At 40.4% G+C, this 18,418-nt stretch overlaps 2 protein-coding genes across 2 annotated transcripts; both read right to left on the minus strand.

Moving 5' to 3' along the window:
- Positions 1-617: 617 nt before the first annotated feature.
- On the minus strand, positions 618-14,077 carry plp2b (proteolipid protein 2b). The gene is made up of 5 exons (XM_080763908.1): positions 13,638-14,077; positions 6,686-6,841; positions 5,933-6,031; positions 5,188-5,284; positions 618-2,361 (listed from the first exon to the last, which is right to left on the minus strand). Exons 1-5 carry the CDS (start codon positions 13,731-13,733, stop codon positions 2,348-2,350), a joined length of 462 nt encoding a protein of 153 aa, XP_080620034.1. The 5' UTR covers positions 13,734-14,077; the 3' UTR covers positions 618-2,347.
- Positions 3,176-4,216, minus strand: LOC308316005 (kelch domain-containing protein 3-like; the record flags this gene model as incomplete). The annotated part of the gene is made up of 1 exon (XM_080764326.1): positions 3,176-4,216. One exon carries the CDS (start codon positions 4,214-4,216, stop codon positions 3,176-3,178), a length of 1,041 nt encoding a protein of 346 aa, XP_080620452.1.
- Positions 14,078-18,418: the final 4,341 nt, after the last annotated feature.

Consider the following 18,418-nt stretch of genomic DNA (forward strand, 5'->3'; position numbering starts at 1 on the left):
TTAATGACCCTTAATTACGGGTCCAATTTGGTTACATGTCATACGCTCTCAAAGTTACCATATGGATGAATTTTTATTGTGTTCACTAAATGTCACTTTCCTAGTTTTCATGATCTAAGCTCAGTAGTGGAACGTAACTATAAAGTTAGGCTACATACTCAATACTCAAGTACAATTTTGAGGTAGTAGTTTTTTATATAACATTTTTGATAGCCTTAGCCTACTTATACTAGCCTATACTGCATCTCAGACTGAGGTAATTATTGTACTTTTTATTCCACAATTGTGACAGCTTTAGTGTATAATTAAAATATTTCGATTTAATATTAATAAAAAACACGCATTAACTGATGAATGATGATGTAGCTGGCAATATTATGAACACATAAAGCATTAATACAATTAAATCATATGATTTTTAAATGGGCCATTCTCTTTACCATCCTCTTTACCTGACAACTGGGTAGAATTAACTACAAATAGTGATGATATGCTGCCATCTAGTGGCATTACTGCAGAAGTCAACTCAAGCCACTAAAAACCACAGTTCCCAGATCACAGTTACAGTACCGTGTGAAAAACAAATTATTAGTTAACAGAAATATAAACTACACAGATTTTGTTCCTTGTAGTAATAATGGATTTTTATTTTGCAAAACACTGTTGCTTCAAAACGTCAAAGGCACAAATCACAAACTCACGAAAAGCACGTTAGGAATACAACACTGAGGCCACATCTTTACTGAACATAAACAGTACTATGGGCGGAAGAAAACACATGAATAATGTCTTACAATGGTGACATATGCACAAATCCAAAGTGTGGTGAATTAACTTCCCTTTTCTCATAAAAAAAGAACAAAGAATGAAAGTGCAGAAACTGACTAAGCTTTTCTATTGAGCGATGCATGATGTTTTCTTTTTGCTGAAAATATTCTGTGCCTTGAACATTTAGCTACAAATTAAAATAATATACATGTAGTGAACGCATGACCTGAGTAAAAACAAATGGAAACCTGTAGATGATAATTCAATCAGATCAATCAGTCTGGTAGTTAATGGATGCTATAGTCTGAACTCGGATGAGTCATGGCAATGAAATTTGATCCATAATGTTAGACCACTTCAAATGCTTATGTCTCTAGATGCAACATGGAAATGGAAATGCAAATGGACTAAGAATAAGATAACTATAAGTTATGGTTAGTTGTTTCATCAATTCATTGTATCATCAGAAGACACTTTATCAGATGACATTACAGTACTTTGTAAAATACATTTATGGAATTGTATTAATCTATGGAAGTGTTGCAGCCTTGTACACAATACACATTATTGCTCTGTGAGCAGTTAACTAAAAAACATCCCTAATTCATAATGTTATTACAATATACAATGGACGCGCAGCACATTTCATTAAGTGTTACTGTGAACTGACTAGAACTTTCCATAGGTTAATGTACAAGTTATTGGACTGGACTGTGTGGGGGCATTCAGAGGAACAGTGCCTTGGATGGCAGTGAGTCAGAATGGCAGAAGCACTCAAAAACAAAAATGGGAAAAGTACAGTTACAAATAATTCATTAAGCAGTAAGCACCAGCTCATGTGTAAATTCATTGTTTCTTAAGATCTAAGCTCAGACAACATATTCCCTCTATCAGCGGACGTGTTGAGTATGACACACAGCCAATGCATTTACTACAGGCCATTAGAACAGAACACACGTGTGTTGTGCACTTACGCAACACGACAAACTGCGTCAAAGTACTGAGCAAAGCTTTACGTTGTCATTATTTACAACTTTCCCTTTTTAACCACTTAAACCCCATAATTGGTTGACCGGAGTCCCCCAGTACTCTACTCTATACTCTATACTACGACTTTTTCTTGATCTACAGTAAATATCTTAACCCAAAATAGCCAATCTACAAGCTCTGAATTTGTGGCGACGCAACACGTTCTGAGTGTGTAGATCGGCTATTTTCCCCGAACGTTCGCCTCCAGAATATGGACGGCGACGCTAGGGTTCAAGTGGTTTTAATGGACCAAACATTTAGTGATCAGTGGTGCACTGAGGTTGGAGGAGAGGTTTATGAGAGCGTCTCTCTTCATCATCAGAGTCACGTAGTAGAACTGTCTCCTCCACATCTCAGCATTCTCTCTGTCTCTCTGACATGAACCTTACGACAAACCTCTCCTCTACTGGGAACCATATCATCGGTTAATTCATCATCTGTTCATTCTACTCTTTTCGCCTTCCACTCTACTTTGCCGTTGACTCTCGCGTGAACTTCTTTCTTTCATTCTTTGTGTTTTCCTGACAAGGATACAAGTATCCCTGCATGTTTAAACTCTGTCATCTGTAAAGAAACAAAACAAATATTGTTATATAGCACTGTATATGTATACCGATAGTACAAGAGCTAGGCAAGGTTTTGGCATGGCACATTAAAAAACATCAATCTGAAAGATCCTTTACAATGCTGAAGAACAACATGGGGGAGACCATCAGTGGCGTGCACAGACATTTAGAGGGGAAGGTGCTCAAGTGAAAAAAAAGGGCACCTTGTGCAGCACATTTTGGGGCGGGAACCCATTTTGGTGCTTTAGCTATTGAAAAATAGCAGACCTACAAGCTCATAGCGCGCCGCTACGAGCTTGTATAGGTCTGCTATTTATTTTTATCGAAGAACCACTGACATAGAAACATATAGCTTTAGATTGTGGGGGCCTAAATAATATAGTAGAAGCGTTTTTTATCAATATTTGATCAGTGTCACCATGGTCCACACACTACAAATTAAGAAGAATTTGTAGAGCACATTGCCAAAAGGGCAGGGGGTGCTCTAGCACCCCCTAGTGTCTATCTGTGCACGCCACTGATTATTGGCACGACAGTGTTATTGGCACACACACACACACACACACACACACACACACACACACACACACACACACACACACACACACAGTCACACACACACAGTCACACACCACTACAGGTCTTCTGGGACCCACTCGGATATTTTTACACATGACACACCACTACAGGTTTTCTGGGACTCACTAGGGTATTATTTTTGTACACACAATGACAGAACCGAGTTATAATAAATTATTCACAATTTTATTTGTTTTTATTGGGCTTCGTGGGTTTAGAGGACTGTTATCCTTTCAGTTGCTTTTCACTCTACGCATGGCTGCCAGTTCCCACCTGATGTTGTGTGGGAGTCCAGACTGCTCCAGACCGTACTGAATAACTGCTAGCTTACATAATGTCTTGAGGCTAGGACTGAAGTCTAAGACATACAGGTCACCAGGGTTGTTGGCTCCTCCCAAGAGGATGATACGATCTTCCACCATGCAACAGCACATATTAAACATCCTATCATGTGGGTGTTTCCCCTTGGGCTCAACCTTCTTCCACGAGAATGTCTCTGGACTGAATTTCCACACATCATTTAGGTTTCTTCTCGTATCCATACCACCAAATATGTACAGCTCTCCATGGTAGGTAAAGGCTGAATGACTGCAGCGTCCTCCTGGTAGAAGCTTTGTAGAAGGTGTGTCCAGCCAGAGGTTGGTCTCTGTGTCGAACACTCTGATGGTGGTGTTGTACTGATTCCACCTGCCTCCAAATACAAACATCTTTGTCCCGATGATGGTAGCAGAGTGACCGTCTGAAACAGGAGGTGGAGTTCCTCTGGTGTTAACTAAAGTCCAGACCATTGTGGTCGTGTCCAACTTGTATATGTCATTAGTCGGAGTCGATTCAGTCGGAGTCCATTCAGTCCTGGTCCATCCTCCATGAATAAACATGACCTTCCCCAAAACACAGGCTGAGTGGTCCCACCTCCCCTTTGGAACGGTTCCAGAAACCTGTGGTTTGAACCATCTGTGGGCGTCAACATCAAATGCATAAAGCACATTGCCATAAGGATATCCTCCCCAGAGGTAGACAGTAGCTTCAATCAGCACAGCTGTGTGGCGCCAGCGCCTGGAGGGAACCTCAAGGTGAGGTTCTCCTGTTCCAGGCGTCACTGGGGTCAACCTCCTCAAGCATAAAGACATAGTGTTGAAGACCTTAACTTCAATGTGATCTCTTCTCCTCTGTTTTCGGTCTCCTCCAAAGCAGTAGATCTCGTGTCCGACCACCACAGCAGCAGCCTTGTCCTTCCTATGTTCTCCTTCCAGATGTATCGTCCAGCGAAACATTTCACACAGCAGCTCCACCGTCAATAAGTGTTAACAACTAGTTTACAGATGAACTTGTTAGGATGAAGGCAGCTCGGTTTCCTCGTTGCAAGTCACTAACTGATGTTTAGAGTATCGGACAAGGCTTTATAAAGAACAATTACACCGTTGTGATGTCATTGCATGATTGCATCATAATGTAGGATGGCTAATATGGTCACGCAAGTTCCTACCCGGAAGGAGGAGTGAAATCACCTGATGCACTTTTGAGAAACTTAATGCAAGTGGATGGAAGGAGAACTCGGATGCCATCTCTATTCATATATACTCTAAGGGGCAGACGCATGTTGTCGCCCCTCCCCCCTCTCCACAAGGTGGGGCGAGTGCAGCAAAGCATCATGGTCATTGTAGTCTGGACTACAGTGAGTGGATTGTGGTGGAGGAGAATATTTTATAATATAGGTCTTCAACGGTTAAAAGAAAACCCGCTGGAAATCGCTGGCAACGGCAGCTAGAGACGAAAGAGTCTTACTCTGAGTTGAGTCTCAGAGAATTAAAAAATATATTAAAAAAAAAATGCTGTGGCTATGCGCCCACTGCGCAGAAAGCATGGAATTACGGATGTGTATATTACAGGAAAACTCCCGTTAAACTTTCCAACAAACTCCGGTAAACTCCCGAATTGTACCATCACACCTGTATATTATACCGTATATTAACTGTATATGTCTGCTAAACTTGAGGTTTACGGGCAAAAATATAAAAATAATGTTGAAATGGTTATCTTCAGTATGTATTTCGGAGGTCAAAGATATAGTGGACAAAAACACATTTCCCTGTATTTGATTGGTTTTTAAGAGAGCCTTAAAAGCAGACCTATTAGTCCACTGACACTGGGCAATCGACTGAAAAATACTGTATGTCGCCCAGCCCTAACTGAAACCAATAACCATCAATAAATCTATTTAATGAATATGTGGAGATCTTCTCACCAGTGGAAGCAGCGGTGTGCTGCCTGGTTGCTTTTACTGTCAGGAAGATGGTGTACGTGTCATAGGCGAACAGGACACCAGCGATCAGACCAAACACCTGAAGGACAACAAGGTCAAACAGTTCAGAAGAGTGAGTTTAGTCTCTTTCAACCTTGTGTCCCTATTTTGTGGATGTCATTAGGTGAATAGTTTCCCTTTTTTTCTATTTTCTGGTGTGGAAAAACAGCCTGTAGATAGCCTGTAGATCTGCATTTTTTTATATTTCTCAAAATGTTGAATCAGGGACACCAGGGTGAGAGTGGTTAATGAAGAAGGAACAATGTCATGAATCATGATGACAGCTCAGTGTCTCTCAGTACTGGAGGGGTGTGTCTTACAGTATGTTATACATAACTCGTAGTTATTGTGTACAAAACTCAAGTTAAAAAAATCCAGTGACATTGTTTCACACGCGCACACGCACACGCACACACACACACACACACACACACACACACACACACACACACACACACACACACACACACACACACACACACACACACACACACACATACACACACACACACACACACACAATATGTTATACATTACTTGTGGTCGTTGTGTAAACCTCAGTGATTGCGTAAAAGTAAATGAATAGTTAGCAGAAAGTCAAGAACTGGTATAACTGACAGATGGAAACCTTTATGCATTTCTGGGGGTTTCTCAGTCAAACTGAATTCAAACAGATGTTGTAACTGACCCCGCCTGCGATGCGGGCGCCATCCCCTGATCCACCAATCACACAGATGAGAGAGGTGATGAGGTACAGCGCACAGCCAATGGCAGCACGGATGAGATCCTGTCAGGAGAAGAAAACAAAAGTAATGATAGACGCTTGTGTCAACTCAATTGTGTGTGTGTGTGTGTGTGTGTGTGTGTGTGTGTGTTTTTTCAATCTCGCAGATTCATCTGTGTGTGTGTGTGTGTGTGTGTGTGTGTGTGTGTGTTTTTTTTTTTTCCAATCTCGCAGATTCATCTGTGTGTGTGTGTGTGTGTGTGGGGGGGGGGGGGGGGGGGGGGGAGGGTGGGGTCATGCATTGGTGCACATACAGCACTTTCAGTTCTACTTTAGGCAAGGTTATGCTTAGTTGCATTTCCTTTTGACAACATTGTGGTGTTTTATAAAACAAAACTTAAGGCGGTTTCTATATTTGATAATAGAGAAACAGGAAACTAAAGGCAGAGAGAGAGGGCATGTGTGTGCCAGATGTGCCACCATCTCGTCATCCAACGGCGCGGCCAAAACAAATTAGTTCTTTCTAACAGGAAAGAGTTTAAATGAGACATTTTCTTTATGAAGCGTAGTTTAGCCTCAACTATTGATTTATTTAATTGATTTAAGTTGATGTTTGCTATTTTAACATATCAAAAGAAAAAATCTGTTCATTATTGATTAGTATTACTTTTCATCATTGATTATATCGATTAATTGCTGTTTCATCTTCATACTCACACTCCACATCCAGTTGACCACCACAAACGCCTTGTCCAACTCCATCATGAAGACGGCAAAAAAGATCATGGCAAAGATCATCTCGCAGATGGCCACGGCGGTGTAGCCTCCTGAATGAGAGGCCCCATAACAGATGAGAATGATGAGACTCAGGATCTGAGAGAAGAGAAGAGAAGAGAAGAGAAGAGAAGAGAAGAGAAGAGAAGAGAAGAGAAGAGAAGAGAAGAGAAGAGAAGAGAAGAGAAGAGATTACATTTGGACCTTGAGCTGTTATTACTGCAGTCCCGCCCCGATGATGGCCCAGGAAATAATTCCCCGTTCATTTTCCCCATAGACCAGTGCTCTTGTCACGTGCTGGTGTGTGGCGAGAACCTGAACGCAGGACAGCCAAGCACATACGTACCTGGCTGGCTGTACGTGTGTTCAAAACCCATTATTGACACAATTCTCATCAAGGACTAACTGGGGAACAAAGACTGATATATACACATGAGGGGTTATTAGATACAGCTGGGGCAAATACAGACATAGGACCAGGACTACTAGACAGGGAACGACATGTAGAAATATAAGACCTAGACGCTACAAATAATGAGACAAAAGTCTAAGACTGTAACCACTAACTAACTATGATTGTTTACGAGAGGGTGGGGAGTCATTGTAAACCTGAATTGCAATTGTTTGTCTCCAATGATCTTAATAGCCTGGTTAACTACCTGTGTGAGCTTGTTCCTGTCTCTAATTGAGAGGTTCCCATACCAGGAGACGATATTAAAAGTGAAACACTCTCAGTGAGTGACCTATAGACCATGGTAAGGGTGTGTTGTATACTATCATTAAAACGTTTCAGTTTCCTGAGAAGATAGAGCCGCTGCCTTGCCTTTTTATACAGAAAATGCTATCTGCATTGGTCTCTCATTTCGTCAAATCAAACTGTACATTGCAGCCAGGTCAGGTTAATGAAAACATCTGTAATGTGAAGGTCCCATGCAGATGTTTACATATGCAAATGAAGGTCTGGTAGGCAGCAGAAAATGAACCCTGACTTGATTCCCTGTACTACAGAGCACAGAAATTGACCCAGTGTTCACCTCATTACTATTCATTTTGTTGAAGCCTCCACAAACCGGCCCCACGCCAAACATTGTTTGGTTTACTCTGGCCAGTGACCAATTCAACATCTCGTCTCACAACAGCTCAACCATTTATGTCTTCTATTTACTTATTATTTGGATTGTGTTCTCTTGTGACAGGGTTCCACTGCAGCCATCGGGCGTCCGTCAGCGTCACATCATCGTCAACACAGGGAATGTTCCCTTTTTAAATGAAGGGTGACTGCATTCCTTTAATCCTGCTTATTGAATATTTAGGATAGACGTTGACTATTGTAGGTATGTTGTTTAGAAATGCTACGCTCAAGAGCATCTGTTAAATGTGGTTCTCAAGGTGAGGTATGGTACCCCCAGCAGGTCCTTGAGGGGGTTCCAGGGCGTGCAAACTAGTGAATATAAAATCTGTGTAAGCACTTAACCCTATTTCATATTTCAGATATTCCAAAGCCGATCTAAAGTCTCACAACGCGTCACAATCTGACCGTTGTGAGCTTGTATGCTATCTTGGAAATGGTTTTCCAACATTCCACATTTTTAACAACACAAATCTTCTATTTTGGGGGGCTCCCTGGCACAAAACCACTGTCATAAATGTCTGAATTGTTGTCATTGTAATGCCATAGGAACATACTTTCTGCACAAAACGTACACAGTTTAACACATAAAATCACAATAGCTCCAGCCAAACAGAGATGGAATGGAATTACAGTTCAGTCCATCAGCTGAACCCAACACATGATGCTTTCAACTTAGATTTACTGCGTTTTTTCCATCAAGACCACATTTTTTCCATAAGAGGTAAAGAGTAAGCGGGCATTCTCCTCGGTTCATTCCGCCAAAAAGCTGGCAGTGTGTAGGAATCATAAACTTAAACGGCCCTCGGCCAAAAGACCAGAATCAGCCGGACTACGTGACTTCAATCCTTCTATTGTTGCTGCAGACAAGCTCTGTGGGTAGAAGAACTCCAAATACTGTGTAGTACACACAGAATATTTTGTGGTACACACAGCTGTAGCTAGACAATACTGACACACAGCCCCTCTGAACACAACCTCCATACAATTATTGTTACAACCAAGGATGTGACATTTATGTGCAGCAATAATGTTTTTGTTAAAGTGAACAAACAAAACTGTTTTAAATGTGGGTATCACACTATGATTACAATGATTTACTATGGCCATTATTGTCTTTCTAATTTGGTTAAATTTTGTTATAAATATATAACACCTGAATTTCTCCTTGGAGGCTCAATAAAGATCTATGTATTTAAAAACAGTTGGTACGACTAGTTGTTACACAACACTATTAGTATAAAATGTATTAATGTTCAACCAAAAGTGGAACATTAACCCTTTCAGCTGATTCAACTGCTGTGGCTTTCTCTTCCTTGTGCAACATATACAGGACTGGTATCGCATTACATCCTACAGACAATATCAGACTCTGATTCTGTTATGCATCTAAAGACACAGGGCTCACAAATTTGGGTTTATTTATTATTAGATATGTGAGATGTGTGCTTTAAAACCCATTTTGGGCGGGAACCCCTTTTGGTGTTTTAAGCATTATGTTGTACTTTAGCTGTTGAAAAATAGCAGATCTACAAGCTCATAGCGCGGCACCGAGTGCCGCACTACGAGCTTGTAGAGAAAAATCGTGAAAATGTGGCCCGTTTTTAACGTTTTTAACTCAAATCTTTGATTCTGTCGGGTCCCTTGAACAACATATTTTCAGATGGGGCTCAGCGGGCAATTACATATATTTTTGGGGTCCTTGACATACATGGGTATTTCAGAACACTGTCAAGATTTGGAAGGAATTTGTAGAATCGTCCTCAGGTCTAAATGGGTAAACATGGGAAGATGTAAAAACCTAATTTATCCCTCGTCGTACGACGGTGTATAAATTAGGCAAGAGTCACAGACACTGTGGTCCATTCTACATGAAGCATGCGTGAGGTAACAGCCGCCCACTACCCAACTATCTGTTTCTCCCCTTTCCCCCCCACGCCATGTCACAAACCACCTCACACACACACATGCGCACACGCACACACGCCTCAGTGTTTGGTGTGTTCCAGAGACTGGCACAGGCTGCCTCTGTGCAGAGAGGTGGGTGGGGGGCGGGGGTCTCGGCCAGGAGCCTACACAAAAGAGGCTCTATTCTGGCTTCAGTCTTCTGCTTGTGTGAGGGCAACGGTTCACACAGAGAAACACAGAACAGTCCTTCACAACAAGAAAAGGAGCGAGGCGTTCAACACGTTTATGTCACAACACAGACACAGCGACAGATCTGTATCGGCCAGTTCAGCCATCTATTCACACAAGTATATAATCAGTTTCTCTTTTAAACCGACTACTATGGGAAATAGTGAATAGCCAGCTAATTATAGACAAATATGAGAGCAGAGCCAGAGACTGCCAGAGAGAGAGCCTGTCTGTGGTACAGAGAAAGACCAAATACGAATGGAACTAGGGGAAGTCCCGTTATTTTTTTAAGTCTTGGGCTGGGCCTCCAACATCAGCCATATATGCTCAACATTTTCCATATTACTCATAGCCTTACCGCTTCTCCCACTGTAACACTGGAAGGAAAATTTGGCTTCCCTACCCACAACTATGGGACTCACTGTGTGTATGAGTCACCCAGGTCTATCATCCATTTTGGGCAGAGCTTAATGTATAACAAAGGAGGATTTGCATTAACGCATGGGTGTGACTGGGCTCTGTACCGGTGAAAACACGGACAAGACGCTTCATGCCGCTGTCAGGTCATTACAAGGAGGATCAAAAAGGAAGGAGAAAAAAAGCTCATACCGGTACCTGATTTGCAAACATATGGAAACTTTACAGTGTAAACATGCTGATGGTATAAAGTATAAACAGTAGCCCCCAGCTCTCGGCTGCTCGGTTTGTGTTCTGTGCGCTTTGATAAAGGCTCTTACAAAAGAGGTGACTAGTTATGGTCGTGAAATGTCCACTTGAGCAACGTGTGAGCTTGGTTATTTTTGGCAAAGAGATTTGGTGTAGACTGGAAAAAGCTGTCCAAGTACAGTTCCAACTCAGATAAATCAACCAAGAGAAATCATATAAGGAACAAAAAGAAAAAAAAACATTGTCAAATGAGAAAACAACATGGCTATTATATCAGCCATAGCAGGGAGAGATTGGGTTTCCCTTTTCCTGTCACACACACACACACACACACACACACACACACACACACAGATATGATGTTTTCCTTCATAGCTTTCACCAGACCCCACAGAGAGCCACATGTGAAAGTGTTCTGCATGTCCAAGAATGCAGAGACGCCACAGAGACAGCGGAGTGTGAAAGTGTTCTGTCCAAGAATGCAAGAAGACCTATGTGTGCTGACTGAGACATCCGTGCATTCTTTGTCTCAGGGACGGAATCGCACATGTTGTCTGGAACTTCCATCTCAGCTGAGCTGACTCAACGCACTGTTACAAGTTTTCAACAAGCAGAGTGCTTTTCTTAAATTCTTATTCTTAGAAATGAGAGCTTAATCAGGACTTTTTTATCAGGACTTTGATAACACTGTGGTGCAAAGAGATATTCAGTCCTACTCAGTGCAGTAGCATGTTGCTCCTGCACTTACAGTGCAACTTTTATTTTGGAACTTCAGTTGGGAACATGAGGTCAGAACTCAGAACGACTGCTGTATTTAGACAACACTGTGAAGTGAAATGCAAACAAGGAGAACCACGTCAAAGCCATGGTCAGAGAAAAGATAAATAGAGCTCTGCATGCAGGAAGTAGACACTAGACCTTACAAGGAAGTGGAAACTACTTAATAATAATAATAATAATAATAATAATAATATAGCACTTGATGACCAAGGCACTTGGTACATAGGGGGAAACTACCATCAGTGACGATTGAGATGGTGCTTACACAGTGATGTAAACAACAGGTTGTGGTCTCCCTACACATCAATGGTGTGATGCCACTACTGTTGGACTATAGTACTATACTGTAGCTGAGATATTCATTCATCTTAACAACAACCAGAACTGCAAACTGTAATGTGGAAAAATGCTTTATTTTATGGCATAGGGCAAGTGGTCCTCAAAGAGGGGTGCGGGGACCCCCAGGGTTCCGTGTGGAGGTTCCAATAGAGCCTTGCAGGCTTGTAACTCTGAGCATTATGGTGGTCCTTCAAATGAAAAAGTTTGAGAACTACTTGCCGTAGGCTATATTTTGCTGCAAACAATGCATTTTCTTTGTCCTGGTATTAGTTTGGCTATAGGCTAACAAATCCTGTGTTTACTGCTAATATTTAGCCTAAGAGACAAAGACAAATTAATAAAGTAGAAAAGGAGACAGCTGCCACTAGGTCAGATACTGCTCTCCCTGCAAGTTAAACCATGTGACCTTTCATCTGCCATTTTTAACAGCCGGCATCTGGCACTTTGGTGCCAAATGAGAAAACAGTGGAGTACAAGTGACAGGTGGAAGGGCCTTAGCCCCGCTGTCGTGACCCCAACCTAAAGTCACACATGTGGCCCTCATTCCAGTGCCCAGAGCAGAATGGAAAAGATCAATATTTGATTGGATTACCTTATTCGTCCCGCTGGTGGAATTGTTTTCAGCTTCATGGCTGCTAATCTTAGATGGTCATGATGAGCGCTCAGTGGAAGCAGTTAGGGGTTAAGTGCCTTGCTCAGGGCTGAGAGTTGAACCGGTGACCTTCTGATTACCAGACAGACAGCCAAGTCTCTACCCACTATGCTACAGCAGCAATAAACAAATTCTAGCAGTATATAGACTTCAAGTTCTTATCTACATTAGCCTTACGTAGCCAGCCTTCATCTACCGTTGCAATGCATATCCACGCAGTGAAATTAGTATCGCTATACGCAAGGCTATATCCACATATGAAAACATAAATGTTCCTGTTGCAGTGTTTACTTTGTGAATTTCAGTAGCCAGGTTCCATGGGGTCCCCAGCAAGACGAGGAACTGTTTAAAGTTAAACATTTAAGTCATATTTCAATAATATACTGTAGATCGTAGTTCAAAAATAGCCAACAGGTTTTGAGCTAGATCTATCTTGACACCTTGACAAATCTAGACACATTGTGGGTCTCTGGCACAAAATGTTTTCAGATGGCGGTCCATGGCCAAAACCACTGGACTATAGAACATAGACTAGACAAGAAGACTATACTACGTCTTGTCTTAGCCTTGGATCAAGACTAACATAGTTTTACTTTTGTTTTCGATACGAAAGCTAGGTCAGACTTGATCAAATACATCTATGATAGTCTTGATCCAAGGCTATAGTCTTGACTACCAATATAGGCTATATAATAATACGAACACAACAGGCTATAGGCTATAGACTAGATTTCTATTCTACTTTAATATAATATACTATAATATAATATATCTACTTAATGCATAGTATTACATAACAGAATAGAACAGAACACCGTGCAATACACTATAATGGTCATTTATTACACAAATTACAAAGGGACAAGAAAGACACCTTTTTGTCAGCTGTATCAGGTTTAAATTCTCTCTTCATACATTCAGTCAGTGTCCATAACAGTCAACCCTAACAGATCGATAGCCACTGATTAGGCTAGTAGCCTAACCTAGATTGAACCCACGTCACTGTAGCCTAGTACTGACCAAGGCTGTATAGTCTATGGCTGCAATAGTGGAACACTAGTGTCTGCAACACACCCCTCATTGTTATGCTATTTACAGTGAGTTTTAAACCTCATAATGATGCATGTGGATTGAACAGCTGCACCTCGATGTCGGTTGCTATAAGTGCAAGTGCGTAAAGTTTATACACTTACTATTTCTGACGCGAGGATAAACCCCTTTTGAGTTTTCACGTAAAGTTTCAGCTTCTCCAGGACGCTGGCACCGGTGCTGGCCGTCGTGTCAGCCATGATCCAAACGAGTTATTCCAAACGAATTTTGTATTAATTTGATGTAAATATGAAACTTAAAAATCTGCAGCGGTGGTGCGACTCCAGGCGCGCGTTACATAAAAACACCCGACGTGCCTTCTTCGGCAGAAATGACCGAAGAAGAAGTATAGTGGTTGTAAAAGTAAAGTTTCTTTGGGAAACAGTATGACTGGATGATCTGGATCTGGTCAGATTGGTTGCAGTTCGGTAATAGTTCACTCGATCCGTCCCCCTCTGCTCTCCTTGGTAAAGAAACTAATGTGACACATGGGCGTTGGCTTACACTTTTCTCCAGGGTGTTGCTTTGCTGCTACTGTTGGCAGTATAGTAGGCGAGCCTACTGGCTGCCATAGTACCACGGTGTCGCTCGCCCATAGAACAGATCTACACAAAGGTTTTTGATTTCAAGGATCCCCATGCAATGCACTTTGATATTATTATTTGTATTATCTATTTTAAATGTATAATAATAATAATTAGCCTATTATTATTGTGATTTAATCTCTGGATCTGGGACCCCCAATATGCATCATAAAATCATCAGTTTGTATACAAATAGAACCAAATGGGCTTGGTTCATTTTATTTTTGATATTTTCCATAGCAACAGCAAAAACATTTCTCCTGACAACAAGCCCCGCCCAGCATGGCTATCTGTAACCATGGCAACCACTTGCAAAAGAACATGCATAAATTCTCTGCAGCGGTACTGTGGTAGAGGTAGCTAGCCTACCAATAGTCTACCCTGGAATTTAAGAATGAAATTACTTTTCCACGTATAGTCGTATACTATACTGTCTATGTTGTTTACAGTAATCAGACACTACATTATAACATTTAGTAGGCCTATATAGGCTATATTATTTTTGTGACATTTTCAGATCCGCGGAATGCAGCAAATCAGGCTGGAACCCAAAGCTAGTTTAAATGGGCATTCTAAGCATTCCAGTGAAGGGCTCTATTCAAACAGTGTTTGCAGTTAATTATATTGACCTTTTCCGCAATTCAAGCAACAACAAATGGCTTCAGGTTTATTTCCTGTTGAGTGTTTGTGAATATCAGTAGCTGACAGGAAAATAAGCTGTTCCCATAGCAACGCGTTTCATTTTCCACTGTGCCATGGTCTATTAGATTTGTATTTGTGAATAACTTAAATGCTGTGGTTATCTTATTAACTGAAACCAATCCGAATAGGTGCATACTGCATAGTAAATGATAGCCTACTATTGAAATATTAGCTAACTACAACTCTGCTCTCTGTTTTTTGCCATAAGTTTATCAGTTAAAAATGAAAACGTTACCACAGATCATATTGTAGCGCCTAAATCCCTATAGGTGCTACATGGCTGCTGACGGTTGAGGATGACGTTTAGACGTGTGCTGAAACTGAAAGAACTGAGGTCCAGAATGTTCGTTGAGTGGCTATTAAATTACATTTATTTACTGTCAAGAATCCTATACTTTGAACGCAAATAACATAAATAACAAACAGTCAACGTGGTGAATGAAACAGTCCCTGTCTGCACAGTCAGAAAACAGTTTGCCACTTTGCCTCCTATCAGCAACACCTGCAATTAATTAGGGACAGGGTTAAGTACCCTCCCTGTAACTATGGCAACCTAGGCCTTGATTGATAAGGCATTGCCCTGTAGTGTCATCACAGAGATGATAAGGAGGCTCAAATGGCTCTTACAATCATTATTATTTGCAAATAACTTAATATGTTATATGCAGGGCCAGAATGGATTTGTAAATCTAGTCCCAATGACTTTTTTGTGCTATCTTTTTAGCCTTATGTCTCACTGTAGCCTATACCAAGTGCTGTTTACATTTCTGATTCAACCAACCAACCAACCAACCAATCAATCAATCAATCAATCAATCAATCAATCAATCAATCAATCAATCAATGTTAAATTATATATATATATATATATATATATATATATATATATATATATATATATATATATATATATATAATAATTATTATTATTCCCAAATAAGCCTTGTGGTAGATGGCCTATTCATTGGAACATTTAGTCATTGAGTTGCACTGCCCTCTCCTGGAAAAGAAAGAGCAAAACAGATGGTTTGTAACAAATCTATCAGCTCAACAAACAGGCATATAAGGAAAAGAGCACATTTAACTGTCAACAGAATAATTTAAAGTTTATTTCATTTTTGTTTCACATGGATTCCATATAATAAGAATACAGCAGAATTCTGGAGTCTTGGACATTGCTTTTTCCTCTGACTTATCAATCAATATCATAAATACTAATATGTATACATCATACACAATAAACACAGCACTATCCAAAGGTGTAGAGAGGATCACAAGACATCATTCACCACTAACAACAGATTATACTTTTATTAGAGCATATTTATAGAGCTACAGTCAGAGAGATTGGAGAAAAAGGACAGAGAGAGAGAGTGTGTGTGTGTGTGTGTGTGTGTGTGTGTGTGTGTGTGTGTGTGTGTGTGTAAGAGAGAGAGAGAGAAATGTAGAGAAAAAGTGGTTAGAGGAAAGAAAGCGAGGTGCCTCTATACTGTCTGATTCAAAGGACCCTGATTGAAAAAGAACAAATGCCTCCAGAACTGTGTAGAAAATCCAACATGGGATGAAACAAAGAAATCTCTCAATTTGATGATGAGCGCTGTGGTTTGTGGAAGCAACAACACTGCCAAATCAAGGCGCGTCTCTTAAAACCTATAGGCAAAACACTTCCTTCTCATATCCAAACAGAGGATTGGCAGTAGGAGGTTAAAGTACAATTATCTCGGAAAGGAGTATTTATTGCAGCACTCACCGTGTGTGCTTTGTTTCAGAATATAGCAGAGCTGCTCCTTGGTAAACCTAGTGTTCACGTAACTCCGAAGATCATACAAATGGAACCCCATTTCGTACGCTCTTCAGAGTTAAATTAACATATTGTACTGTGTGTGTGCTGTTCTGTAACCATAATTATGAGTCAATCACACTGTGGAATTTCTATATGGTCTAACACTGTACTATTCTAAACCTCTCCTATGAGTTCCTGTCTGCTTTAGGATAAAGTTATACTTCGTCGTACAACGGAGTACACATTAAGCATAAGAAGTAAGCTGCATGCATAAGGATCCCTTGCCTTAAGAGAATAGGAATGGGAGAGTGCAGGAGCAATTATATAATACGGAGAGATCTTGTTCAGACTGCCTCAGAATATTACTTGGTTCCTATAACTCTAGCAAGGTCTTTAAAACATAGTAGCATTCTCTTTGTTCTCGCCGTAAACTACAATACATGTTAGTGTGAATATGTGTCCCCATAATGGCCGCGCGATAGAAATGTTAGTTAAAAAACTATATGACTCTCATATGTCTTGATTACTTTCTGGACCAACGAAAAGGCGATTCAGACAGGACATTTAGATTTGTCGACAAAATCTGTCCAATGCTGATGTCTATATTGTCTACACTACATGAATCCAAACAAATAAATAAACAAACAAACACACACACTGCTAAACATCTGTTTCACATCCCCAACTCACAACATCACACTACAGCAGTTTGGGACAGCATCGTATCAGCACATAATCAGTTGCTAACATGCTTTATAATTGTCATTATTAAGCCTAATTTATTCTCCGTCATATGACAGTGTCGTGTGAAGAAGCATAAATCAGGCATTACTCAACACATCTTTGCTTTTTACATGACCATTTTCAAAATTTATTTTTATTTTATTTTATTATTTTCTGAATAATATGAGAGCTAAACCTTTTTCTTGACAGTGATATTTTGATGGAAAAATATATATAAAAACACAAAAACAAAATGGAAACAAAACCTACTCAGAATGACACACAGCTAACATGATTATCACACCTTAACCACTCTCTAAGCACACTCACTCTCAAGTCATAACTCACTATTATGTTTTTGTGCCCTTTCTGGTTGTAACATTTGCGTCACAATATAAAGAACCTCATGCCCCTTAAACCCAATTCATATATACTTTTCGGCTATTTCGGGCATGTGACACTGCACAACAGAGCATAAATCAGGCATTAAACCCTCAGTAACTTTGATGAATTAAAAAACAAAATACACAATGAGAAAATTAAAAAAAAAAAGATGTCCATCTCTTCTGAAAGAAATCAACAAAAACAACATTGTGGAATGAATCAATAAATTGAATTGAATATTAGAAAAGGAAAAGAGGGCTAGACTATGTGAGCTCCTAAACAGAACCAGTCGATGCAATTGAATAACTCTGTGCTCAACATATGTTGTATAACAACTAATATGGAGTGCACAATTATTCAACTGTGTACTTATAGTAATAATAATAATATTATATCAGCATGTTGATATTTACACAGCACAGACAAATACATTCTCCCAAGTTAAATATTACTACAATGTTCTTTTTTTTACCCTCCATAAATTTCCTTGATTTATCAATGAATGTTTTGGTATTGTATTCAAGTTTTTATCATATAACCAAACAGACAATCCTCTGTTGTCTTCTACAGTTAAATACAACACGTGAATAAACAGCATGTCACAGCAAAGATCCAAGCCCCCCCACCCAACCCTCTCCCACAGCTGCGTGACCCCCACCGGCCCACCCCACGCCCCAAGACCCCAATTTACCCCTCCCCTCCCCACCCT

This window comes from Protomyctophum bolini, assembly GCF_963924005.1.
Source record: "Protomyctophum bolini genome assembly, chromosome: 5".
In the NCBI taxonomy this organism is placed as follows: Eukaryota; Metazoa; Chordata; class Actinopteri; order Myctophiformes; family Myctophidae; genus Protomyctophum; species Protomyctophum bolini.